This window comes from Lepeophtheirus salmonis, chromosome 1, assembly GCF_016086655.4.
Source record: "Lepeophtheirus salmonis chromosome 1, UVic_Lsal_1.4, whole genome shotgun sequence".
Classification (NCBI taxonomy): Eukaryota; Metazoa; Arthropoda; class Copepoda; order Siphonostomatoida; family Caligidae; genus Lepeophtheirus; species Lepeophtheirus salmonis.
In genome coordinates, this window is record NC_052131.2 from 44,300,668 (window position 1) to 44,323,672 (window position 23,005).

Below are 23,005 nucleotides of genomic sequence, written 5' to 3' on the forward strand. Positions count from 1 at the left end.
GTATAACAAAGTTATTATAATAAGTATTTAATTTAGAAATTAAAATTCATAGTATGATGTCACACATATTATATGTATTTGTACTAGCAAAGATGAGATTCTTCAATAATATATATTTAGGGACAACTCCTACAAAATCTTGAAGGTAAAAAAGAATTGCTTGATAATAGGTAAATACCTACATTTGCACACAGGAATTGCGCAGTGCGGGCATCTCCCAAGATTTATATTGAAATAATAAGTCATCTAGATATTTCACAATATAAATGACGTCATACAAAAAGTAATAGTAATTAGCTGCTAGTGTTGTTGACGTTTGTTGTTCCAATTATTGAGAATTTCTAAAGGAAGTCATCACGTGCTTTTCTTTCTATATTTTGTACAATAAATTGTACAAAAGGATCATAAGATTAGCGCAGCTAGCAGCAGCTACAAATATACATCTATAAATATTTGGATTTAATAATATATTAGAAGTACGTTACTAAGTAATAATAGTATATTAATAACTAACATTAAGAAGAATCATATCTAGCAGCAGCAGGAGGAGGAGCAGCAGCTAGGTATATATGTTTGGTTGTGTGTATATGTACGTGTGGACTAGACAACACGGGAGTGGGTGTTTGTATGTGAAGAGTGTGTGTACTAGTAAAAAAGTCAGTCATAGATCGAAGGAGAGAAGTGTGTTTGTGTCGCCCGAGTTCGTTTCTCGATGATCCAAGAAACAGGATCCTTACCTTTTATCAATGATCACATCATAATGATTTATATCCTTCCTTTCGGTAAGTATATATCCTTCTTTCTCTATGTCTTTAGTCAGATCCTAGAATGATTACGTATGCTCTCATGTGGAATGGTCGTTAAATAAGTATTCAGTACTACTCTAATACACAGAGAGATAGAGGTGGGGACGTAATAAGAACGTGTCCCGCAGAAAAGTCGGAACATGATTTGACTTGATTTTATTGTAAATAACTAAATAATAATAATATAATATTTCGTTTATATTATTTATGTTATGAATAACGTTCTACGTGTAGTTAGTTGTTACACTACACAGAGACTTTAGTAGTGAGTGTTTGAAGGCTTTTTTGCGTCAAATGATCCATGTACTATGGAGAAAGATGAATGTTTTATATATATAAAAAATAAAAATGATTGTGTTTGATGTTTCTATGAGAAGGAGACAGAGCGATGGTGATTCTCATCATCGTCATTAGCCTATTCTGTATAATAATATACATGATAGTATATAAAACAAATAATTTGATTTTAATGCCTCTTGTATTTGAGTAGTATGTACCCTGTAGATCTGTAAAATGATACGTGAATGTTATCAAACAAGAAATGATGTAATGTCTTTTCGTTTCATCATAACTATGTGCTATGCAATTTATACTTTTTAAATATCCACTCTACTTGAATTTATAACTTACACATAAAATATGTCTAACCCTGAAAAGTGAAGAGGGAGAGTATGGAATCGTGTTGCCAAAAATAATGGCACTCGTGAATTGGTATTAGTGTGTATTACATAATAATGTACAAGACATATTGTTAAATGCCTCAGTGACGAGCATATATTAGTATCTTTTCCAGCTCCAGCTCCTCCTACTTATTGCCTCCAAGGATATTATTTGCTAGGTACTCAAAGTTTTGATGACAATTTACGTGTACTTTGTACTTATTTAATACCTCATAGGCTGGTCCATGCATTATTAATTGTAATTCAATTCCATTTCCGGTTTTTGGATTTTGATAACCATCAATTCATGTCTTAAACATATACAAAAGAATTGAATAATTAAAATCATATTATGCTATTAGATAAGTTTTTTAAACAAAAATATGTATGTATATATTGTTATTTCATAAAAGACGATAGTTCCTTAATTCAACTTTTTTTTTTGTCGGTAGATCTTGTCGAAATTACTACTTCCTTGATTTGATTTCTCTTATAGAAAGACGTTAGCATTCTGTCTGAGTGGTTTCGAATATCTATTTCCGAAAGGTCTTATTTAGTTTAAATGTGTAGGTGCAATAATAATACTTTGGAACATGCCTCGAATTTCTGGTTTTATATTTTAATAGACTTCCTATAATATGTACAAGGTACTCTAAGGAGTATAATTTTTGTAGATAGGTATTATTATGCTATATGTAGGATGATACAACAACTCAATCAATAGGCCCATAGTAATATAATTAGAGGGAACACTTTTTAGGATAGTATGTAATTGAGTTTCTCATTTCCTGGAAAATTGTCATGAGCAGGATCCCGGGACATATCGGGATCCCGTTATTAAATGATAAATACTATCAAATTGAAGTCCTACTTCTTTTTATACTTGAAGATGAAAGAATTAATTTTAAGCAACGAAGTCCAACCCATATATTATCGTTTTATCACTATCTATAATAGTGCGTGGATTGGTTTTTTAAAAGCCTGCTTTTTTGGACCTCGCTAACCCAATCTGACCCATAAGAAGAAAAAAACTAAAATGTTAAGTGATGAACGAGGTAGGTTATTGTATAATAAGGCGTGAGCACATTAAAAAATATATATTATCCGCAAGTTGGGTTGACTTTCTGTAGCCTAGGCTAATATAAGTATGTTAGTCTCTCCTCTATGTGATTATGATAATTATCATTCAGGGAGTTGTATGATTTTGTTGTAATACGGTGCCACTCACTGTCGCCTTATTTACAAACTTATATAAGTAAACAACGCTCATGCCATATTGTGAAATACACAACCCGATCTGCGGGCTAAAAAGTTTACTCGTGCATCACTAGGATATATTATGTAATCTCGAGGGATTCTTGATTTATAACTAAATGAAGCTTATATTATGAAGTAATAAATGCGGTAATCTTTAGGTGTAATCCCCGATAAATCCCGGGAGGGAACCCTAGTATCTACAATTTCGATTAAAAATAGGCTTCATATTTAATGAGAGTTTGATAGCATAACCCGGATGTCATTTATGCATATACTATATGTATAAATATGCTTTACAAAGAGATATGCAGATTTGATTTTTTTTTAATGGAGAAAAAAAGAGCGAATTTTGTATTAAAAAATAAGGATTAATTATAATTAATAAAAACATTATGATAAAGAGGAAAAAACTTTATTTAGGATATATATTTCAATCGAGTCATTTATATAATAAAAAACACAATGGATTAACAGACATGAAGGTTATTGTAAAGTATAGGAGCAACAACCAAAAAAAAAAAAAAAAGATCGTAAAAAAAAATAAAATCTGTGCAAATCTCTCATTCTTTTGTTTCATGTGGAAGGGGTTTTTTGTTTTTTGGTAGAAGGTTAACACCAAATCATGTGTTGAGTTAGCTATTTTTTTTTCTCTCTCTTTATATACATATATTGATAATAGTATGTATATACAAAATCCTGATTTATTATTATCTTCGATCATGAGTCCATTGTGAGTTAGGGAGAATAAGTGGTTTAACTTAAGATGTTCATAATTAATTGTAGAAAATATATTGATACTTTATATAATATTATTTTTCGTCATGATTATTTATTTTCTCAAATAAATAATTCTTATTTAAGAGGGGATCATTCATTTTTTTTTTTTAATTTACTGTCCAATATTCATTCTTTCATATTCGTATATATCTTATAAGTAGGGACTAATGATGCATGGGTTGACTTTTTTTGAGCCTCCGAATCCTGCATCATTTGAATATTTTATCCTATTGGTCAAAAACAATAATTTATTATTTCTTCCCCATCATACTTATCGAATACGTATTAATTCAATATATTTAATTAAAATTCACAAGTTTAATTTTCAAATTGCCCGTCAACCCCTTCAATTATAATTGAATTACGTTCTGAATTATTGCTTTAATGTGACGTAATTTAAAAAATATATAATTTTAGAACCTTCAATGTCTAACAATGTATGTAACAACTTGTCACAGAAATAGCAGACCTCGTCACCCTCAACTCTTACGTGCAACGTTAGCTTCCCCTCCCAAAAAAGAACCTCATATCCAGGGTAACTTTTCTATGTTTTAAAAAGTGTGTGGGATAGAAGTTTGATAAGGTCTTACTTAAGTTTATAGGCTATTTTGTGAGAGTTTTTAGAGCCCTGGAATGGGGACACCTTTGTTTAGTAACAAATATGTCATTTAAAGGCTTAAAAAATAAAGATTATTTTCGTAACTGCGGGTTGAAAATGCAAAGCCCGACCTGCGGATCTTGCGGGCTAAAAGTCAACTAGTAGCCACATACTATATGTCTACATATGTATTAAGAGGGGGAAGAGTAGTTGTGGTATCTCCATTGCACTTGATTGGCAAATATTATGTATACATATATATTAACTTTAGTATGATACAAAGAAACTTGTTCTGGTGGGTTCATACCTGGAAGGAATAATATTATTAGCAAATGATCACTATTTAATGCTTGTACTCTTTAAAGTCTGTTGGGAGGGAGGGGGAGGGGTGATGGCTGATGGATGTGTAATAATACAATTGTATTATTTGTAATTCGTACATTGGTATATTTTTATCTGTTAAATAACTAAAAAGTCTTAATGCCAAATAGTATGTGTTTAATACATACTATTTGTGATTCATATTTATTTATTCTTCTGTTACTCCTACTCCTCAAGGACGCCAGACTATAACTTACTATGTATGTTACTTAGTTACTTTTATGTACATACAATATATGACTACCATCAATTCTATTATTTTCTTATTGTATTCTCATTGCTCTCTCCCTCTCATAATGATGATTATTTCCTTGCAATTTGAGTTCATAAAATTGCGAAAATGTATGCTTTACTTTGTTTCTGCACATATACATAGATCATCAAAAACATTGTTGTAAGACTTTGTTTTCCTAAGGAAATGGACAAGTATGTATGCATATAGTGTGGGCCCTAAATACTGTATACTTATATTACATAACCTAAGTATCTAGCGTTGTGTTGATAGGACTCAAGACTAGGTCCAGTCTCAGTCAAGTCCTAAAACTTGAAAAGTTCAGTCCTTGATGACGTCACTCAACTTTATATTTTAATCAGTTCTATGATTGAGAGTCCGAAGAACCGATAGTCTCAAGAACTGGGATTGGACTGGACCAAATATATAAGGGTTAACAAAACACTAGAGGAATCATGGATCAATTGTCAACAAAGTTTGCTTAAAACGTGAGCAACATCCTCGAAAAAGGTTTCCTACTATACTATGTCCCAAGAAGAGAGACGTAGACTGTTGACACGTCCAATATGATGCAATGGAGATGTCAAAGACTCATCTCTATAGATTTTAAAAGCAGCAATTTTTAGCTACTACCCAGTCTAGATTTTGAAATCCGGTTCATTTCGGAGAATAGGGTCATCCCTATTTAAATTTAAACCCATAAAAATCCTCCTTAATGAGGTAAGGGGCAGATTTTCCTTGCATTACATACTATATGCTATCATTTCTGCAAAAGTTAACCATTTTGAATATTATTGTTTCCACTCCTTTGAAAAAAATATCCCGTAGTATCCACACATATAATTTTAGGTTTCTAATTATATAGGATTATTCATTTTACACTATCTAGTGTCCACCCTGATATAAAATTCTTCTACATAAGGAAGCTCTTATTGATTCCATGTTCTTTTGATGATTGCTTTAACTATACGTGCTCTAGTAGTAGTAGTACAGCAGGTATTTACGAACGTCGATATAGTATGTACTTATCCTTTAAAAAGCAAAAAAAATAAAAAATAAAAATAAATAATAATGTGTATGCGATCTGCCTCATCCATCAAGAAAACTGATATTAGCCACAACAGCAATAACAATAATAGGTGATAGGTGAAAATCTTATTCCGGCCATGTAAACAATTTCTTATCAATGATTTAATACATATGTACATTTTTTTATTTTGCATTCAAGGACGTATGTAGGTACCAAAATACACTGTTGTTGATTTTCCACTCCTATGATGGTTACAGTTATGTGTATTCATTGGTTAATGATCACTCCTCTTTCTATAATATATTATGTACATGCGTTGATGACTATTTAATTGTATTTAATTTTGTATAAATGTGTTATTATATAATAACCAAATCAGACATGGATATAATAGGATAACTTCCGTGTTATATTAATATTTTTCTATATAATGTCTTGAAAAGTAATGTGCCATACATTCCATTAATTCTTCATCTACGGATCACTATTATTCATAACACTAATAAATCTTTGTCCCTCAGTCATTACAAAGGTCGGTGTTTAGCTAAAGCTCAATATTACATACTTCTTGTGTTGGATTTCGGTCTAAAAATTCTAGACCGTTCTGAAACCATTGTAATAATTTGGTTCAACTTATGTATGCACCAGCCTCGTAGTAAAAATTGGCTTTGATCCAATCGCACGTTATTTTTTGGAAAGGGAAATTTTGATCTGGATCGAAATTTCTATCCTGATTTGTCTAGAAACATTTGATCTCGGACCGACTCTCAAGAATACTTACTGCATATAGCATAGAGTCGTCTTGTAGTATGTTTTGATACCCCACTCATTAGGGCACCCCTTAACAATTGCGGAGCCCCAAACAAAACGGATGGCTGGAGGCCCTTTTTGTAAATAACCTTTTGTTTTATATAAATTATAATTATTTTTTATTAACCTTTCATATTATTGATCGAATGACGTTTTAAAGAAAATAAAGTTTTGTTTTATTTTTAGAAGGAACTTTTTGTGAAAGGTCTTTTTTTTTTACATATAGGGTCAATATTTCAGTTGATGATCTTTTTTGTAAAAAGCTTTCTCCCATTTTACTCGAATTATCTGGGTTTTTAAAAAAAATATTATAATATCTTCAATCCAGCACGAGGCCTATTTTTTGGAATTGTGGGATCCACTGCGGCACTATCTCTCATTTTCATTTTTTGCTTGCTTATAAAACTGTAAAACACGCCTAAACAATAAAATTCATATAAAATGCCATGAATAATAAACATTTCTCATGATTAGAATAAAAATTATGTAAATAATAGCATCATAGCTGATTTAAAAGTCTTTGTTCCTTAACTACATTTTATATAATTAATGCTTTCTATACATTATTTATCACATAATGCACCAGCGATTTTGAGATTTCTATAGCAATAATTATCATAATTATGTATAATCATGTATTATGTTGATACTTAATCTCCCAAATCCTACACACACTCTCAACATGGGAACTGTGGATTTATTTGCTAGAGTAAACTAGGTAGATTTTTTTATTTAATATTCGTCTATATTTAATTTATCCCGGGATAAAGGTATTAATTATTATATTGTATAATTATAGCTAAGTATGTGAAAATTGTCGAAATCCTTGTGAGAATACATTTAAAAAAAAGTATATGTTAGTAAACTACAAGAAATTAGTGTTCTTATTAATTATTTATCCCGGTTTTGAAAATTAAAACGTACTATAAAGCAAGCAAGGAGCACTTGAGTGTTTATAGGTATCTCTGTCAAACTTGCCAACAAATAATTTACTTTTTAATTAACACTAACGACATGACACAACAACACCACACATGAAAAAAAAAAGTAGATTCAAAATAATTTCCAGTTAGAAATATTCGAAATTAAATTCAAATTTTTGAAAAGAGGCCATAAACACATTTATTTTTAACATAGGCCCTGCTTCTGGTAAAAACCAGTTCTGTCAGAGGTTCCAGAATCCATTTATAAGGGAGAAGGGGTAGTTTTATAAAAATAACGACACAATATGTAAATAAATAACACCACAATCACCCAACTTTTAATTAATATATATATATATATATTTTTTTAAAAGTGGGTTTTGAACAAAATAATAATATATTTATTATAATATTGAAAGAGTTTCGTAACGGGTTTGTTATTTATATGGATATATAATTAAAATTTTCCATGTGTCTTCCGCCCAAAAATATTTTAGTAGTTGATGGTCGTTGGTAACAAGGCGCCGCCGCAAGGAGAATCTACAACAGAGTTGTAGAAGCAACAACGCCTTCAGGAAGTTTATGTATAATAAAATACATAATGGAAAATTACTCCATTTCGATTTATTGATGAAAAATGGTTTTCATTTGCTGAAGAAGTCGACTCTCATGACACTTTTAATGTGTAATTTTTGTATTTTGTTTTTGTAAAAGATATGAAAAGGTTAATAACAAATATATTATACATACATATATATATATGTATATTTAACAGTTCTTTATTATGATAATATGGTAATAATTATTAGACGTGTTCGAAGGTCAATAAACTGTTGGGGAGGGAAGAAGTATGTCCTTGCAGAGCCTTTATCTCTATTTATATACTTTTTTTTCTTCTTCTCAAGGGTAAGTGACTACTATTACTACTACTAGAAGAAGAAGAAAGAGGAAGAAGAATAAATATACGACGACCAAAGTGGTTGACGGTGGTGTAGTGGTCGTAGTAGAAGTATTAGTAGTGGTTGGTATCGCAGAACTTACTTACGAACTACACACATACAACTATAGAAAACGTAGAAGCGTCAACGTCGTCGTTTACACTTGCTTCCCCGAGGAGAAGAAGCGCGGGGGAGATTCGCTTCCTGGTAGTCGTCATTTTTTCGGGATTTCATCTCTCACTCTTTCGTATTCGAATCGTTTCAAAAGGAGCAGCAGTTATTGTTGCTATTGGCGACTGTAAATAATGTTCTTCAGAGGAGAGCTTTTGAACCACACTCCAGCCTCTCTCAAATGGCATACATCTTCCTCTTCTCCATATTGATGCAAAAATAAAACAATACAAAATAATAATAGTGTGCACCTCTACAAAAATTTAATTTTGAATAAGTCACTCCAAGATGCCTATACAAGCAGCTACTCAATGGACAGAGTATCTAAATTGTCCAGTTTGTGAAAATGGTTTTGATATAAAGGTTCGACAGCCTATTAGTTTAGGATGTGGACACACCATTTGCAAAACTTGTCTCTTCAATCTTCAAAGAAATCAATGTCCCTTCGATTTAGTAAGTCTTCCTATTTGTATATTTTTCAGATTTTAGATTTTTTTGCATGCGTTCAAGTATGAAAAATCACTTAATACATATTTATATATATAAAATACGTCTCTTTCTTATGTTAATATCCTTGAACTTGATATTTAAAAAAAACAAACCCGTTTATTTTTTTCTTCTTAAAATAGAATTCAATATATGACTATATTGTATTTATGTTTGCCTTTGAACAAATATGAATACTCTAAATTTGAAACCATGAGGTTCCTTCAAGGAATGGTTTCAAATTTTAAATATAGGAATTGTGATTGGATGATTATATTTGTTGGTTGTTGATTTCCTCTTTTTTTCTTCTTACTTATTCAGGGTGTCATCACCGTGGAAGTGGAGCGACTCCCCATCAACACGGCTCTCATGCTCCTCATCGATAGCAGTTATAATAACAACAATAATGCTTCTTCCTCGAAACAAACATCTCAGAGTCCTCCCTTCCCTTCAGAGCTGGAGTCCTATCGTAATTCCTCCGAACCGCAAGTCATTGCCCTCATGAAAATAATGGAAAGCTTGGCTCTTTTCCTCAAGCCTTCCTCATCTTCTAACTCCCTTTCTCGCTCTATGCAACGAAAACTCATCACTCTCATCAACTGTCAACTCATGGAGGACGAGGGAAGACTTCGAGCAGCACGAGCGGCTCGTTCTCTGGGTGAACGCACCGTAACAGAACTCATTCTTCATCATCAGAATCCACAACAACTCTCAGCTAATCTCTGGGCTGCAGTTCGTGGACGTGGCTGTCAATTCCTTGGACCTGCCATGCAAGAAGAAGTACTTAAACTAGTCCTACTGGCTCTTGAGGATGGAGAGGCACTCTCAAGAAAGGTTCTTGTCATGTACGTTGTTCAGAGACTTGAGTCACAGTTTCCGCAAGCCTCTAAAACCAGTATTGGTCATGTGGTACAATTACTCTATCGTGCATCTTGCTTTAAGGTAAGGCATCAATACAAGTATTAACTAAGTTTTCCCTTATTAATTATCATCATCATCAGTCTTCTAATTAATTATTATTGATCGATTATTTGCTATACATAATAAAATGGGTTATTAGAATTAGAAGAAACAAAAAGTACTCATTTTTTTGTCAAAACATTTTCCACTCCTTTTGTATCAATTTAGTTGACATATATCTACCTATGTAGTATGTATATCCGTACAATAGTCTATAATATACATATGTTCAATTATTGTTCATAGCATATTATTTCCTTGAAGAAATAATCATGACCTTGAATGCCATTGGCAGAGACATCAAAAATACATTCCTGTTAACAACACACACAAACACTCACACGGAACAGTGTTACTTACCATATATATATATATATATACTCAATTGATATCAGATATGTATGGGGGCTCTTAAAGGGGGAAATGGAGGAAGGAAATAAGAACAAAAAGAAAACCCCAAAAAATCTAGGGGACACTGACTTTTCACATTATGTTGGTAGGTATAAAAAAAGGTCAAGTAGTATATATCCAGGGGCGTCTGCAGGATTATAAATATATATTTTTTTTTTGGGGGGCCCAAAAAATTTAAATTAAATTTTTCTGAGAAAAAAAAATGAAAAATTAAATTCTTTGGAAAAAAATTGAAAATATTAACAGCTATTCAGAAAAAGTTAAATTTTTGCGAAAAAAAATTCAAAAATCCACATCTATTCTCAAAAAAATTCAAAAATCCAGAGCTGTTCAGAAAAACTGAAATTTTTGGGGAAAACAATTCAAAAATTCAATTTCAAATATAAAATTGTTTTCAAATATTAAATTTTTCGGGAAAAATATTTAAAAATCCATAGCTATTCACAGACAATTAATTTTTTGGGAAACAAATTAGAAAAATTTAATTACATTTCAAATATTAAATTTTCTAGTTAGAATCAAAAATTCCTTAATTTGATTACCTACTATTATTTCCTTACTTTCTCACTTTTGTCAAAAAAGAGTAGTATTACAATTCAATGCCTTTGCCTATTTTTGTTTTTTCGTTGTCAATTTACTGCATGCAGAGGTGCGAAAAAGTCCATTTACTGCGAGTCCAAGTCCTTGAATATTTTCATAGATTATTATTTCAGATTATTTCCTTTGCATTCATTTTAATTCCACAACTATAACAGATATAGAGCAGACATACATAGTAGCAGACTCAAAAAAACCTTAATTATGGACTTGAAATAAACTAAAAAAATCACTCATAAATTGAAACTACTGGATAAAAATATTCAAAGACTTGGATTTGTGAGCAGAGAAGACTTGGAGACTAGCTTTCGAGTCCTAATCAAGTTACAAGTCTTTGAATCTCTCTTCAATTTAGTATTATTTATTGCGTGTTAGTCCAATAAAACATCCCAAGTGGTTGTTTTCTGAAATAGCGGAAGTTGTGTGGTTTGGTGTGGTGGTCTGATGCAACGTTTACGGAAAAACTTTTATTTATCACATGTACCCACACACTCCACTCCACCCTTTTTGGTAAGAGAGCTAGCTAGGAGACGAACAAACAACAAAAGCATACATATAATAATAATTTAATTCTTATGCAGTTTTTTTGAAGAACTTTACTTCCTTTTAAAGTTGAAGGTCAACCCCCACTAGGAGTAGGTACATAAATATAATAGGTATCGTCATCGATAATACATATATACGTATCGATTCTTGGATTGTTTTTCTCTTCAAGAAATTATGTATTCTAGGTGCATTAACATATTATCATTTATAACTGATGAATATTGTCAGAAGGAATTCCATTCCTCATAATACAAAATATTATGTAGGATATGTTTGTTTGAAATTCACTCAATATTGTTAATGACTGAGTGAGTGAGTTGGTATTCTGTACATAAAATGATCTACTCCCTCGTAAACACTTTTCAAATAAACAAAAAAGTACTACTCTTTTTTTTCTTTTTTTTTTCATTGGACCCCCTCGATCTGCGTGGAACTTGAATATGATGTGCTATTTAAATGTCATTCAATAATATAATGATGTGTTGCAATTTGCATTTAAGAGAGATGGAGGGAATCGGTAGAGAGCAGCCGTCTTATCATGATCGTAAGGAAGATGATTATTATCATTTGAACAAATCATAAATACCTATGTACATTAGTCATTACTGACAAAATTAACACTTCACTTTTTTTTTGTCAAGTTAATTTCATGTAGTGCCCAATGGATGAACTCTTACCTACAAAGGACACAAATTTCCTTTATTTCGATCAAAATAAAAAAAGTTAACGCATAAAATTTTTTAAATGCCATTGATATGAATATACATAATATTTGCGTGATCTCTTATCCCAAAGTTTTTTATGTTTTAATTTGGTAGTTTCAAAAAAAAAAAAAAGTACCATGCACGAATATCAAGGGAGCTCTTAGTTCCATAACATATGTAATGCATATACGGATCATGTAAAAAGATATCTCATTTCTGAGACTGATTCTATCCGATTACAGTATTAGGACTATTTTGGATTCTTGAAGAGTCTGATTTTATATATATTTTGTTCCTAAGTTTTTATTAAAATAAGCATAGTTTCATTTTATATTCAAAACTATATATGGAACATTTTCACGGGACATCACAATTTTGATGTCGACCATTTTGGGGGCATAACCAACCAAGTTTTAGTACAAAAAAAAGATTTTTTCATTAATATTAAGGAAAATAGTGAACTATTGGGTGTCCAAATGGTACACACAAGTAGAAGGACACTGTCTACTAAAAATATATCCTTCTATTTTATAGTTTTATCATATACATATAGATCCCTAAAATGTATTAGAAATGCCATCTTATTTTCAATTTGTAGATAAAAATTAACTCTTATAATGAAAAGAATAGGGTATTTTTTTCTCTAATTATCCTACTTTTCTTGTCCCTAATCGATTCCCAAAATAAAATTAATTGTACAAATCTAGCTATTTTTAGAGATTTTCAGTACATATTACTTTGATTTATTTCAAATATCATTGACATCAAGTAGTATACAATGCAAGTGTAAAGTCTTTTTATTGGTAAATAATCATTTCATCGAGTTTTATCAAAGTTGATTGGAAGTGGTTCATTTTATGTAGTAAAAATATCAAGATGACGTCTCATTCAATTATAATGCAACTTATGTCGTCAGTGAAAAGGCTCTATTATAAGCTAATAAAAAAAAATATGATATCATTTTATGCGTGACGTTGTTTGCTCAAAACATTTGAAAAACCAGATTTTATTCAAACTCTAGATAAAAATCATCCAATCAAAGTACCGCAATCACGATTTTTTATCGCCCTCTCCCCTGATTGATTATGGCCCTGAATAATGACCCAGGGATATTAGGTTGTGAAAAGTCATTACTTAATGCACATATTATTAATTTTGTAGGTAAGAGAGAGAGAGAGGCAATGCTGCACACTCCATTGATGTTTGTTGTTGATTAGATACATAGGCATATTAGTCGCCGCTCCTTGATAGTAACATTCATTTATTATGTATTCTGTCATTTTTGAAGACAATGTAGGTATTAACAACTACTATTGTACATTAGTCCATGTTATTTTTATCGAGGGGAGAGAGGAGATTGCAACTAGTATTTTTAGAATGAATTCGTCATAAAAGGAAAATAATATTATTAGATGGGAACGGAGTGCGACGGCCCACCTCTCTTCTCTCCCTTTTCCAAAAGGCCACTACATCTCCTCCAACCTATGTGTTCCGGTAGATAATTAATTATTCATTAATAATTGCTAACGAATAAATAATGAAGGCTCTTCTTTCCTTATCATTAGATAACATGCGTCCCTCTTATGTATTTACTTCCAAGATACATTTTATACATAAAATATAGCCTTGACTTGAAATCCCATATGAAATCTTATAATCAAAAAAGAAAGAAAGAAAAATTGAAAACTAGAATTTGAGTCACACTTCTCATTGATTGGTTCTTCATTAACCTATCAGATACATAGTCCGCCGTCATTTTGTATTATGTATACTTTTTATAGAGTCGAATCTACGTAACCTTTAGTCTATGTTCTAGAGTTATGTGATATACACTTATTGGTTCCGTAGAGAACTCGATGTCTATATATACAATGTATAAAGAGTGCATTTTAATTAAAACTAATTAGGCTTGACTAACTAAATATCATTTGAATATATTCTATGATGACACAATTATATAACCAAGAATAAATTTCCTATCATAATTAAAAGAAATTGGCTGTGTAATTGTTTGCAGTTGAGATGAAAGATCATGAATATTTTTTTAAAGTTAAAGAATAAGATTACATGCCAATGAATCGTTTTTAATACTAGAACGGCCAATATTACGTATCACCACGGCGGGCAATGTGATGCCGTTTTGTCATCCCTCCTAAAAAAATCAATAAGATAAGTGATGTCAACTTGACCTCCTCGCCGTTCTAGTGTTAAAAGTTGGGCATTACTGACTTACGGTTCTATAACACTTTGCCGATAAATGTTATACATTTATAGATATTAAATCAGAGGGAATGTCGTTTTGGCAAATTATCCTTGCCTGTTGCAGTCTATTCAACTAAAAATGTAGAAAAAAGTCCTTAATCCGAAGCATAAAGTTGTCCCCTTTTCTGGAAGAGAGAGCTTTAGCCCTTAACATTTTTATTATAGTTTTTGTGTACAAGTTGTAATTTCTTCGTCTTAAAATGCATTATTTAATTTCAACATTGGTCATTCTTATTACCCACCATACATTGATACACTCATTTCACTTTGATCTATTAAAATGACATGGTTAAAATGCCTATGTATTTATGAGTAATATAACTGTGGGCTTTTGAACTTTATAATGTGCCACAGTATACTTATATTTTACTAATTTTCATCAAATAGAAAAGAATTGTACCTATAATGTATCGAGTTGCAACTTGTACAATATATATTTTGTACACAACATAATTATATTATGGTGTTAGCAATTTTTGGGATTTAGCCCCCCCCTTTCAATGATGAAAGCTAGCAACGCCCCTGATTCAAAGGCTTGGAACATTATATAGTCAAACATGAGTATGCGACTGGTGAAGAATTAATTTTTTGTAGATTATTACGTAAGATCTTAACTTTTATTCAAAGGCGTTTATGAAACTCAGAAGTGGAAATTTATATTGAGTATATACCTTATGGCATCATCCACCATAGTACATAGGGGCTCTGTGACGGCTAAATTGTAGTCTTTGTTATAGAGTACCTCCCAAAAAATCGGAGGAAATATTAAAGACTCCATAATTACATCATATCTTTCATGTCATTATGTAATTAATAATCATAACATGTACTACTCGTATTGAATCCAAGAAGAAGCAATGCTATCTATTTTACTTTTTTATTCAAAATTATGAAACTTCAAAGGGTGTGTGCAACCTCTAATTATTGATCAATATGGTTGATTAGAATTATAAAATTACTCACCAGAAAGATACACATTTATTTACCTATATGACGAAGCAAATATTATATTGCTCTTTAATAAATAAATACAGCTACAAGAGTAAGAACAATATTTCATCATAATATAGTTTTAAATTGGATTAAAATATGCAAATATAGAGTATTTTGCGGTGAAATGCCCCTTTGGAAAATATATATCGGGGAATTGTCCATTCATGCTTACTTACATATTTTATTAAATTCCCACTTAATGATAAAAACATTTTATTAAAAAATATATATTGGTTAAAGTCCAAGGACAACTCTTAAATCAGCAAGCTTCTCATTTTGAAGGTGAATTTCAACACAATTATGTAATGAATAAAATTATATTATCCTTAAATCCCTTATGATCCTGAATTCATTTTATCTTTTAAATATTTAGAGTATCATTAAATGAGTATATTTATTATGATTCCAGGTGACCAAGAGAGAAGGAGACTCGTCTCTTATGCAGCTTAAAGAGGAGTTTCGAACCTATGATGCCCTACGTCGTGAGCATGATATGCAAATAGTTCAAATAGCAACAGAAGCCGGACTCAGAATTGCTCCTGATCAATGGTCTTCTCTATTATATGGAGATAGTCTACATAAGTCTCAAATGCAGTCCATAATGGATAAACTTCAAACACCAGAATCATTCTCTCAGTCTGTACAAGAGCTTGTTATAGCCTTACAAAAGACGGGGGATCCGGGTAAACTTACGGATCTACGTCCTTCTCTGGATTTCCTTGCTGGAATTGATCCTGCTCAAGGTTGACATCCTTATATAATTTAAGTAGTTTCGATATGACCAAATGGAATTTATCTTTCTCACAACCCCTCTTAAGAATCTTTAATTTTTGAAGTCTTAGGTTTATTTTCTAATGCATACATTGTCAAAATATTGTTATTGTAAACAAAAGTAATGCGGTTTGGTCATTTCGATTTTTAAAGTTCAGATCGACATGTTTTCCTCTAAGTAAAACTACTCGAAAGTCACGAAGTATATTTGTGTTTATGATTTATTCAATCTTTCAAAGGTAAAGTATGAGTGTAGTTTGAATATTATCTTTAATTAACCGGATATATTTTACATTCAAGACATGTACATATATTTTTAGTATTTAAATATGCTCATTACTTCTTATTAAAGTAGTATAATCCCGGATTCATTCGATCTCAAACTCTTTTCAAATATTTATAATAATTCCTCATCAACGAAACAAACTTCTTACTCATCTTTTTCTTAGATACTTTTCTACTAAGTTTTGAAACATTGAGCTCAGCTCTCGTATCCGTAAATAAAGTGCTCTCTGGTCTAGTGGCATTTGTCAATCTCCATAGTAACTCCAAGCGAAGTACGATAAATGCTAATGTTTCTGGGAGTGGAAATGCCTCATTGAGTGGAGGAGGGAATCCCGGTGGAGGAATGATGGATTCTCGTCATCATCATCACATTCGATACAAAACAAACTTGTGTCGAGATTTGTCAATCCATGGATCTTGTCCACGAGGAAAAAACTGCACATTTGCACACTCTCTTGCTGAACTAGAACAGTAATGTCCAGAATCCTTTATAATTTCATTATTCAAATATCATGCTCATGTTTATTTTTTAAAGGCATCGGAATAGTCGTAAAAACAATAATAAGGGCTTAATTCCTCCGGACTCGACTTCCACCAAAAGTCCATTGACAGGAGTGGTCCCATCAATTCAACCATCATGCTCTAATACAAGTAATGAATCTTCTACAGTCTCTAAAAACGAGAGTGGACCTTTTCGTGGACGACCCCCTCCAAACGCTCCAGTGGCTCAAGTAGCTCCCCTTCCACGAGTTGTTAAACAATGTCGTCAAGGAACCGGTGAAAATTCTCCTTCGAACAGCAATAACAATCTAAACAGTAACAATTTAGCAGCAGTTGTTCTTCCTCCAGCATCCAATCCACCGCCTCTTCATCATCCTCATCAGTCATCAATTAATAGTGGTGGACACATTCAGTTTCATGTTTTAAGTGATGCCTACGGAAATCCAGTTCCTTATCAACATAGTAGTAGTACAACTCCCTCACCTGTAATTCAATTAACTACGCCTCCACAACATTTTCACCCTTTTATTAATGGAGGTGGGAGAGGAGGAGGAGGAGGCGATGGAATGGAATTATCATCAACTGAGGATTCTGTTTCAAATAAACAAATGTCGACTAAGTCGTCATCAGATTCATCCTGTATAACCATACCCATTGGTGAAAGTGGAAATGAGGAACTTTTGTTTAAAAATAATGTTTGTCAACTTGATGAAGAGATTGTTTCCAAGTCAATTGCGGTAATCCTTTTCTTATTTTAACGTTCATCATGTTAATTAATAGCTAAAATTTATTCATTAGAGAATCGCAACCAAAAGTTTGAGTGCTCTGCAGTCCAGAAAGGAAGAAATCATTGACACCCTTGAGGATTTGATGGGCAAGGATGAGGCCTCTAAGTTGTCACAAGAATTTGAGGAGCTTTCCTTTCAAAACAAAGCCTCTCAAAATTCTTCAGGACTTGAGCAACAAATTAACACAACTAATGTAATTATCCCTTCATCCTCATATGATGCGGATCCATGTCTCAATTCTGTTTACTCAATGTGGACAACAAAGTCTATAGTTTCTATTGCTACAAAAAATTATGCTGAAGCTGCAGCTGCGGTCGCACACGAGCAGGCTGTGCATGATGGTCTTGAGAATCAATGCACAGTTAATCATCATGAGAAAGAGGAAAAAGGAGGGCGTTATTTGTTCCAACATGGAGTCAGTTTTGGGGATGATGATATTCATCCCCTTCCAGATGTTCCCCTCGTAAGTCGTTTTGGTCCCATATCTCGCCGATGTAATACCCTCCTCAAACCCTCAAATCCTTCTCAAACTCAAGCATCAATGGATGATGGAACTGTTCCAACCGACGTTGTAACTAATGCAAAGCAAATGACTCATCAGATACCATCTATTACATCGCCCTGGTATTATCAGAATGGTTCGTGACTTTAATTTTTCATTCGAATGTTTAACTAAATAACTAATTATTTATCTCTTTCAGGAATTATGTCAGTTCAACCAGTTGCCGTTGGGCCAAATGGAGAATTTGGATATATAGTTGTCGCAGATCAAGCTCAATCTACTCCTGTTATACTTCAAAATCCTCTTCAGTCCGTTTTGGCCTCCGAACCCGATGATATTGACAGATACAATGAGGAAAAAGAGTGTCTCAAAATTTGTGGAGAACTATCCTCTGACATTTTCTCATCGTCATCTACGTCCTCAGATTCTTCAATTACTCATGGTAGCAGTTGTAGTATCAGCAGTAGTAGTAGTAATGATAATTACCATTGCTCTAAAGACACCACCATAACTTTTTCAAACTGTCCAAATACCTTTGATCCCAGCTCAAATGGTGTAAACCTGCAAATTCGTCAGGATCAGTTGTCAAATGAATTATTTCTGATTGAAAACAGTATTCGAGATCGTGAGAGGGAAATCTCAATTAATCATATGCAAGAACTCTCTATTTCTCATCATAGAGGGGCCTTAGACTATGGCTCATATATTTCTCAAGGTAAGGCTATCAAGAGCTGTTGAGGTGCCACATCTCCTCATCGTTTCGTTTGTAGACTCCTTACTCTGATTATAATAATTATTATATATATCCACACAAATCTCCCTTCCATTACCTTCCGTCCTCTCATTGCCTTCTCAGAGTCATAATCCCTTCTATTTCTACCCCAATGATAGCTAAATAACTCCTTAGTCAATGTACTTCACTCAAACGGCGGTCAACATTGTTTAACCATGTCACATATATTATTATATCTTTATTTGTTCTATGAAACAAAGAATATGTATGAGGTTATAATTAATTATGCTTCTGATTAATGGTTTTAGTGTGTCGTCCTCTTAATATTTTATTTTTTTTGGGTGAAGGGTTTTTGTACTTAATTAGACTAAATTCCCTTTCTATTCATGTATACTAAATGACCTCATTATCGATATAGATAGATACCTATTCCTTTCTTCTTCCATTTTGCTACATCATTTGCTTTGCACAATCTATTATTTCCTTCTTTTTCTTCCTCGTATCAGGTCTAATATCAACCGAGGAGGAGGATTCTGGACTTTGCAGTTATGTTTCTCTACCGGCATCAACCACGGGATTTGCTTCCTGTGATTCTAGGGATAAGGGTCGCACATATATTCGAGAATACCATCACTACGCTTCATAGCAACTCTTTTTACTTTTTTACAAAACCGTATATATTATAATCGTTAGTTACTCAATCAAAATCTTATTAGAAGAACAAACTAAAAAAAAAAAAATACTTGATGATTAATAAACAACCACGTTCAAAATGAGATTTTTCCTTACTTTTGTATTTCAATATCTTAGTAAGTGAGTGCACCCCACCCCTATTTGATTATTAATTATGATTAATAATAATATATCAATATCATCATCACTAAACTATCTACTAATAAGAATAATATTGAGTAGTATTAGGCTTTGTTATATTAACAAAACGCCCATGGGCTGCTGGGAGTCGTCAGTATTGGAATTTGGAAACTAATCTATATATTATTATTTTCGTTAACTAAAAAAGAAATATCAATTATCGTTTATTGTTATTTAAATAAATGAAACAGTTTTCTGGCATTAAAGTGAGAAAAAAAAGACCAAAAAAATGAAAGAATACTATTCATAACAAAATTATTTTTCTCTTGACAAAGTTTGATTTTTTTTTCTCCCACTGTGGCATTATATATTTTTGTAGATGAACTTTATTACAATAGTAGTGACGTGACGAGAGTCTTTATACACATAATTATAAACATTGTATTCATATCCTGTACATTATGTCTCTTATGTTAAAAAAACTATTTTTGTTGTATTTTGTTGGCATTACTATTATCCTTTCTTTTTTGTGGGGCTCTAAGTCACCTCCATGAATCTTTATATATTTTTATCAGAATTAATTAACATTTTATGAAATGTATAGTTAGTTGTTCTCTGTTTCTCTTTTCTTACAACGTACAAGTAGTGTTGTCTTTATTAAACAAACAAACTCTTCAGTTCCAATGGAATATATAATTAATTTATTTTACTCTTAAAGGAAGGAAATTTCTGATTTATTTATATATATATATATATATATTCACAAATTATAATGATAAGTACTTTTTTTTTGTATTTGTAGATGATTTTCTTCATACGTACAGTTATTATATATATTTTGTCTCTAACAACATATATGTTTCGTTGTGAAGACATTTCAATTGATTATAATAAAACAATACTCAAATCTTGACATTTCGTGTTTGATTAATTAATAATAATAATACATATATGCAAAGAATGTTAACTATTTATTAGTACAGATCGCCACCCATTGGTGCATCCACCTCTTCATCCCTACAAACAGAGTTCTGCAACTCCCTTCGAATTTCCTGCGTTATACCTCCCGAGTGTGAATGCATTTTGATAAGCTCAAGAAGAGCTTCCTTCTGCTCAGAGGAAATATCTCTCTTATAGCGCTGTATAAAGGTCAAGAAGGCTTGATGCCATAGAACTGGGAGCTCTTTTCTTTCGTTTCGAAATTGGAGGATGTGAAAAACGGCTGCATCAATGACTCTGTAGGGAAGTGCATACTTTTTGTCAAAAAAGATACGTAGAAATATGGAGTTAGCACCAGAGTATTCCATTTCAGCTATCTTGAGAAGAGCAGCACATGAGTGCATGACTGGGATAGAGTTTTTTGCTAAAACAGATCCAATTATTACGGCCTCTCGTAGTGTGCAAGTTCGACTTTCACAAAGTGGGAGGAGAAATCCTTTGAAGAAGGCTCCTGGTTTGAATAGAGCCTTTCGGAGGGCTTGATACAGGTGAAAGTTAAGACGGCCATAGGTATCAATATCATCTCGTATACGAGGTAGAAGAACGCAATTGTAGAAACGTTGAGTCATTTTCTCTTTCAGATTGGCAGCAAAAATTCGCGTGGCCTGGTACATGGCTGCAGCAGACCAATTCTCAGGCTCTGTCAAAATCACTAATTCCTCCCAATGTCTAAACTGCGCAATCACTTTGAATGCTTTTGGGACTTTTCCAGAGCGGTAACGTTTGAGAACAGTTCCCACTTCCTTGTACATTTCCACGACACGAGGGTCGAATTGTGGTTTAGGCTCAGCTTGAGAAAACTCAGTTTCAATCTCTGTCTTCTTCTCGTTAATCTTTTCCATGATGATATCCGCTAAATTCCTTCGAGGCCCAGATTCTGCCGCCAAAAAGGAGTTGAATGCCTTTTGCTCATATTCGCTGAGTTCTGGAACGTCTTGTTCATCAAACTCAACGATCTCTTCCTCCACTTCTTCCTCTTCTCCAGAGTCATCATCCAGTAGCTTAGGATACAATGGACCCTTCTCGGAAGAGTTGCCCATGAGTTCTTGAACCTGAGCACGGGCCTGCTTCACAATCTTAGATCCATCAAATACATCATCTTCTTTGTCAGATTGTCGATCTCGGATCTTACGACGATTCGAGGGAGTAGCAAAGTTGGACTCGTGGATTTGATCACCCAAGGATAAGGCTTGCTCCTTTTTAGATAACTTTATCTTTTTAGCTTTACCCATTCCGTTACTCTGGAACAATAGACGAACTTCACAATTAGAATGTATCAATGCTGTATGAATATGATCACTAATCGCGGAGCACGTGTGTTTACTTTATTTTGACAATCTCATTTTTTAGCTACAGCGCTAGCTACATTTATTACAATTAACATAACATTGTAAAAAGAAACTAGCTACAAAAGTAATATATACATTTCATTGTACAAGTCCATAAATTGTCACATGGTAACAATATGAATATTATATTCACGAAACCACTCAAATAAGAAGCTCCATAATATCCATATAATGAAACTGAACTATAATAATTTATAAATTATGATAACTAATAAGAACGGATGAGTTTGAAAAGAGAGACAGAATAATCAAATAAAAGACCCAATGACAAATATAAAAAGTATCTCCATCCACAACCCAGTCATTAAAAGGCATGAGTGATGAGTCAATTCCTCCTTAAGTCAACTCACTTCGTCTTCTTTTTTTTTTTTTAAACTGTTTCATTTACATGAATCTTAAGCATCCTTGATGTATATATAAATATTATATTGCAAAAATCTCTAATCTCAATCACATTTATATAAATTCTATTTAGTATCTATAACTTTGAGTTCGTGATGTATGCTGTTAACTAGTGTTGTGTCAATCTTTATTTATCAGTATCACTTAAGACTGCAGTTTTGTCCAGTTCAGTTGCAGTCCGACCCAGTTCAGTCCTGCACATCAGTCATAAAACTGATAAAGTCCAGTTCTTCATTCCTGGTCCAATTGCTAAATTAAATTCTGAATCTTAAATTTTTTGTTGCTTCTATTTCAATTAAGTATTATTTTTATTAAATCATT

At 32.4% G+C, this 23,005-nt stretch overlaps 2 protein-coding genes across 3 annotated transcripts; one reads left to right on the forward strand and one right to left on the reverse strand.

The window, feature by feature from the left end:
* Window positions 1-228: 228 nt before the first annotated feature.
* On the forward strand, window positions 229-20,847 carry roq (RING finger and CCCH-type zinc finger domain-containing protein roquin). Of its 2 annotated transcripts, XM_071893799.1 has the most exons (10): window positions 229-476; window positions 536-782; window positions 8,379-9,035; window positions 9,390-10,010; window positions 15,951-16,284; window positions 16,762-17,068; window positions 17,133-17,835; window positions 17,897-18,524; window positions 18,588-19,103; window positions 19,628-20,847. In XM_071893799.1, exons 3-10 carry the CDS (start codon window positions 8,871-8,873, stop codon window positions 19,765-19,767), a joined length of 3,414 nt encoding a protein of 1,137 aa, XP_071749900.1. In that variant the 5' UTR covers window positions 229-476; window positions 536-782; window positions 8,379-8,870; the 3' UTR covers window positions 19,768-20,847. The 2 variants fall into 2 exon arrangements, with proteins under 2 accessions (XP_071749900.1, XP_040582438.1); XM_040726504.2 differs by having other exon boundaries at window positions 432-782.
* On the reverse strand, window positions 20,598-22,789 carry bys (Bystin). Its single transcript, XM_040726509.2, has one exon. It carries the CDS (start codon window positions 22,163-22,165, stop codon window positions 20,909-20,911), a length of 1,257 nt encoding a protein of 418 aa, XP_040582443.1. The 5' UTR covers window positions 22,166-22,789; the 3' UTR covers window positions 20,598-20,908.
* Window positions 22,790-23,005: the final 216 nt, after the last annotated feature.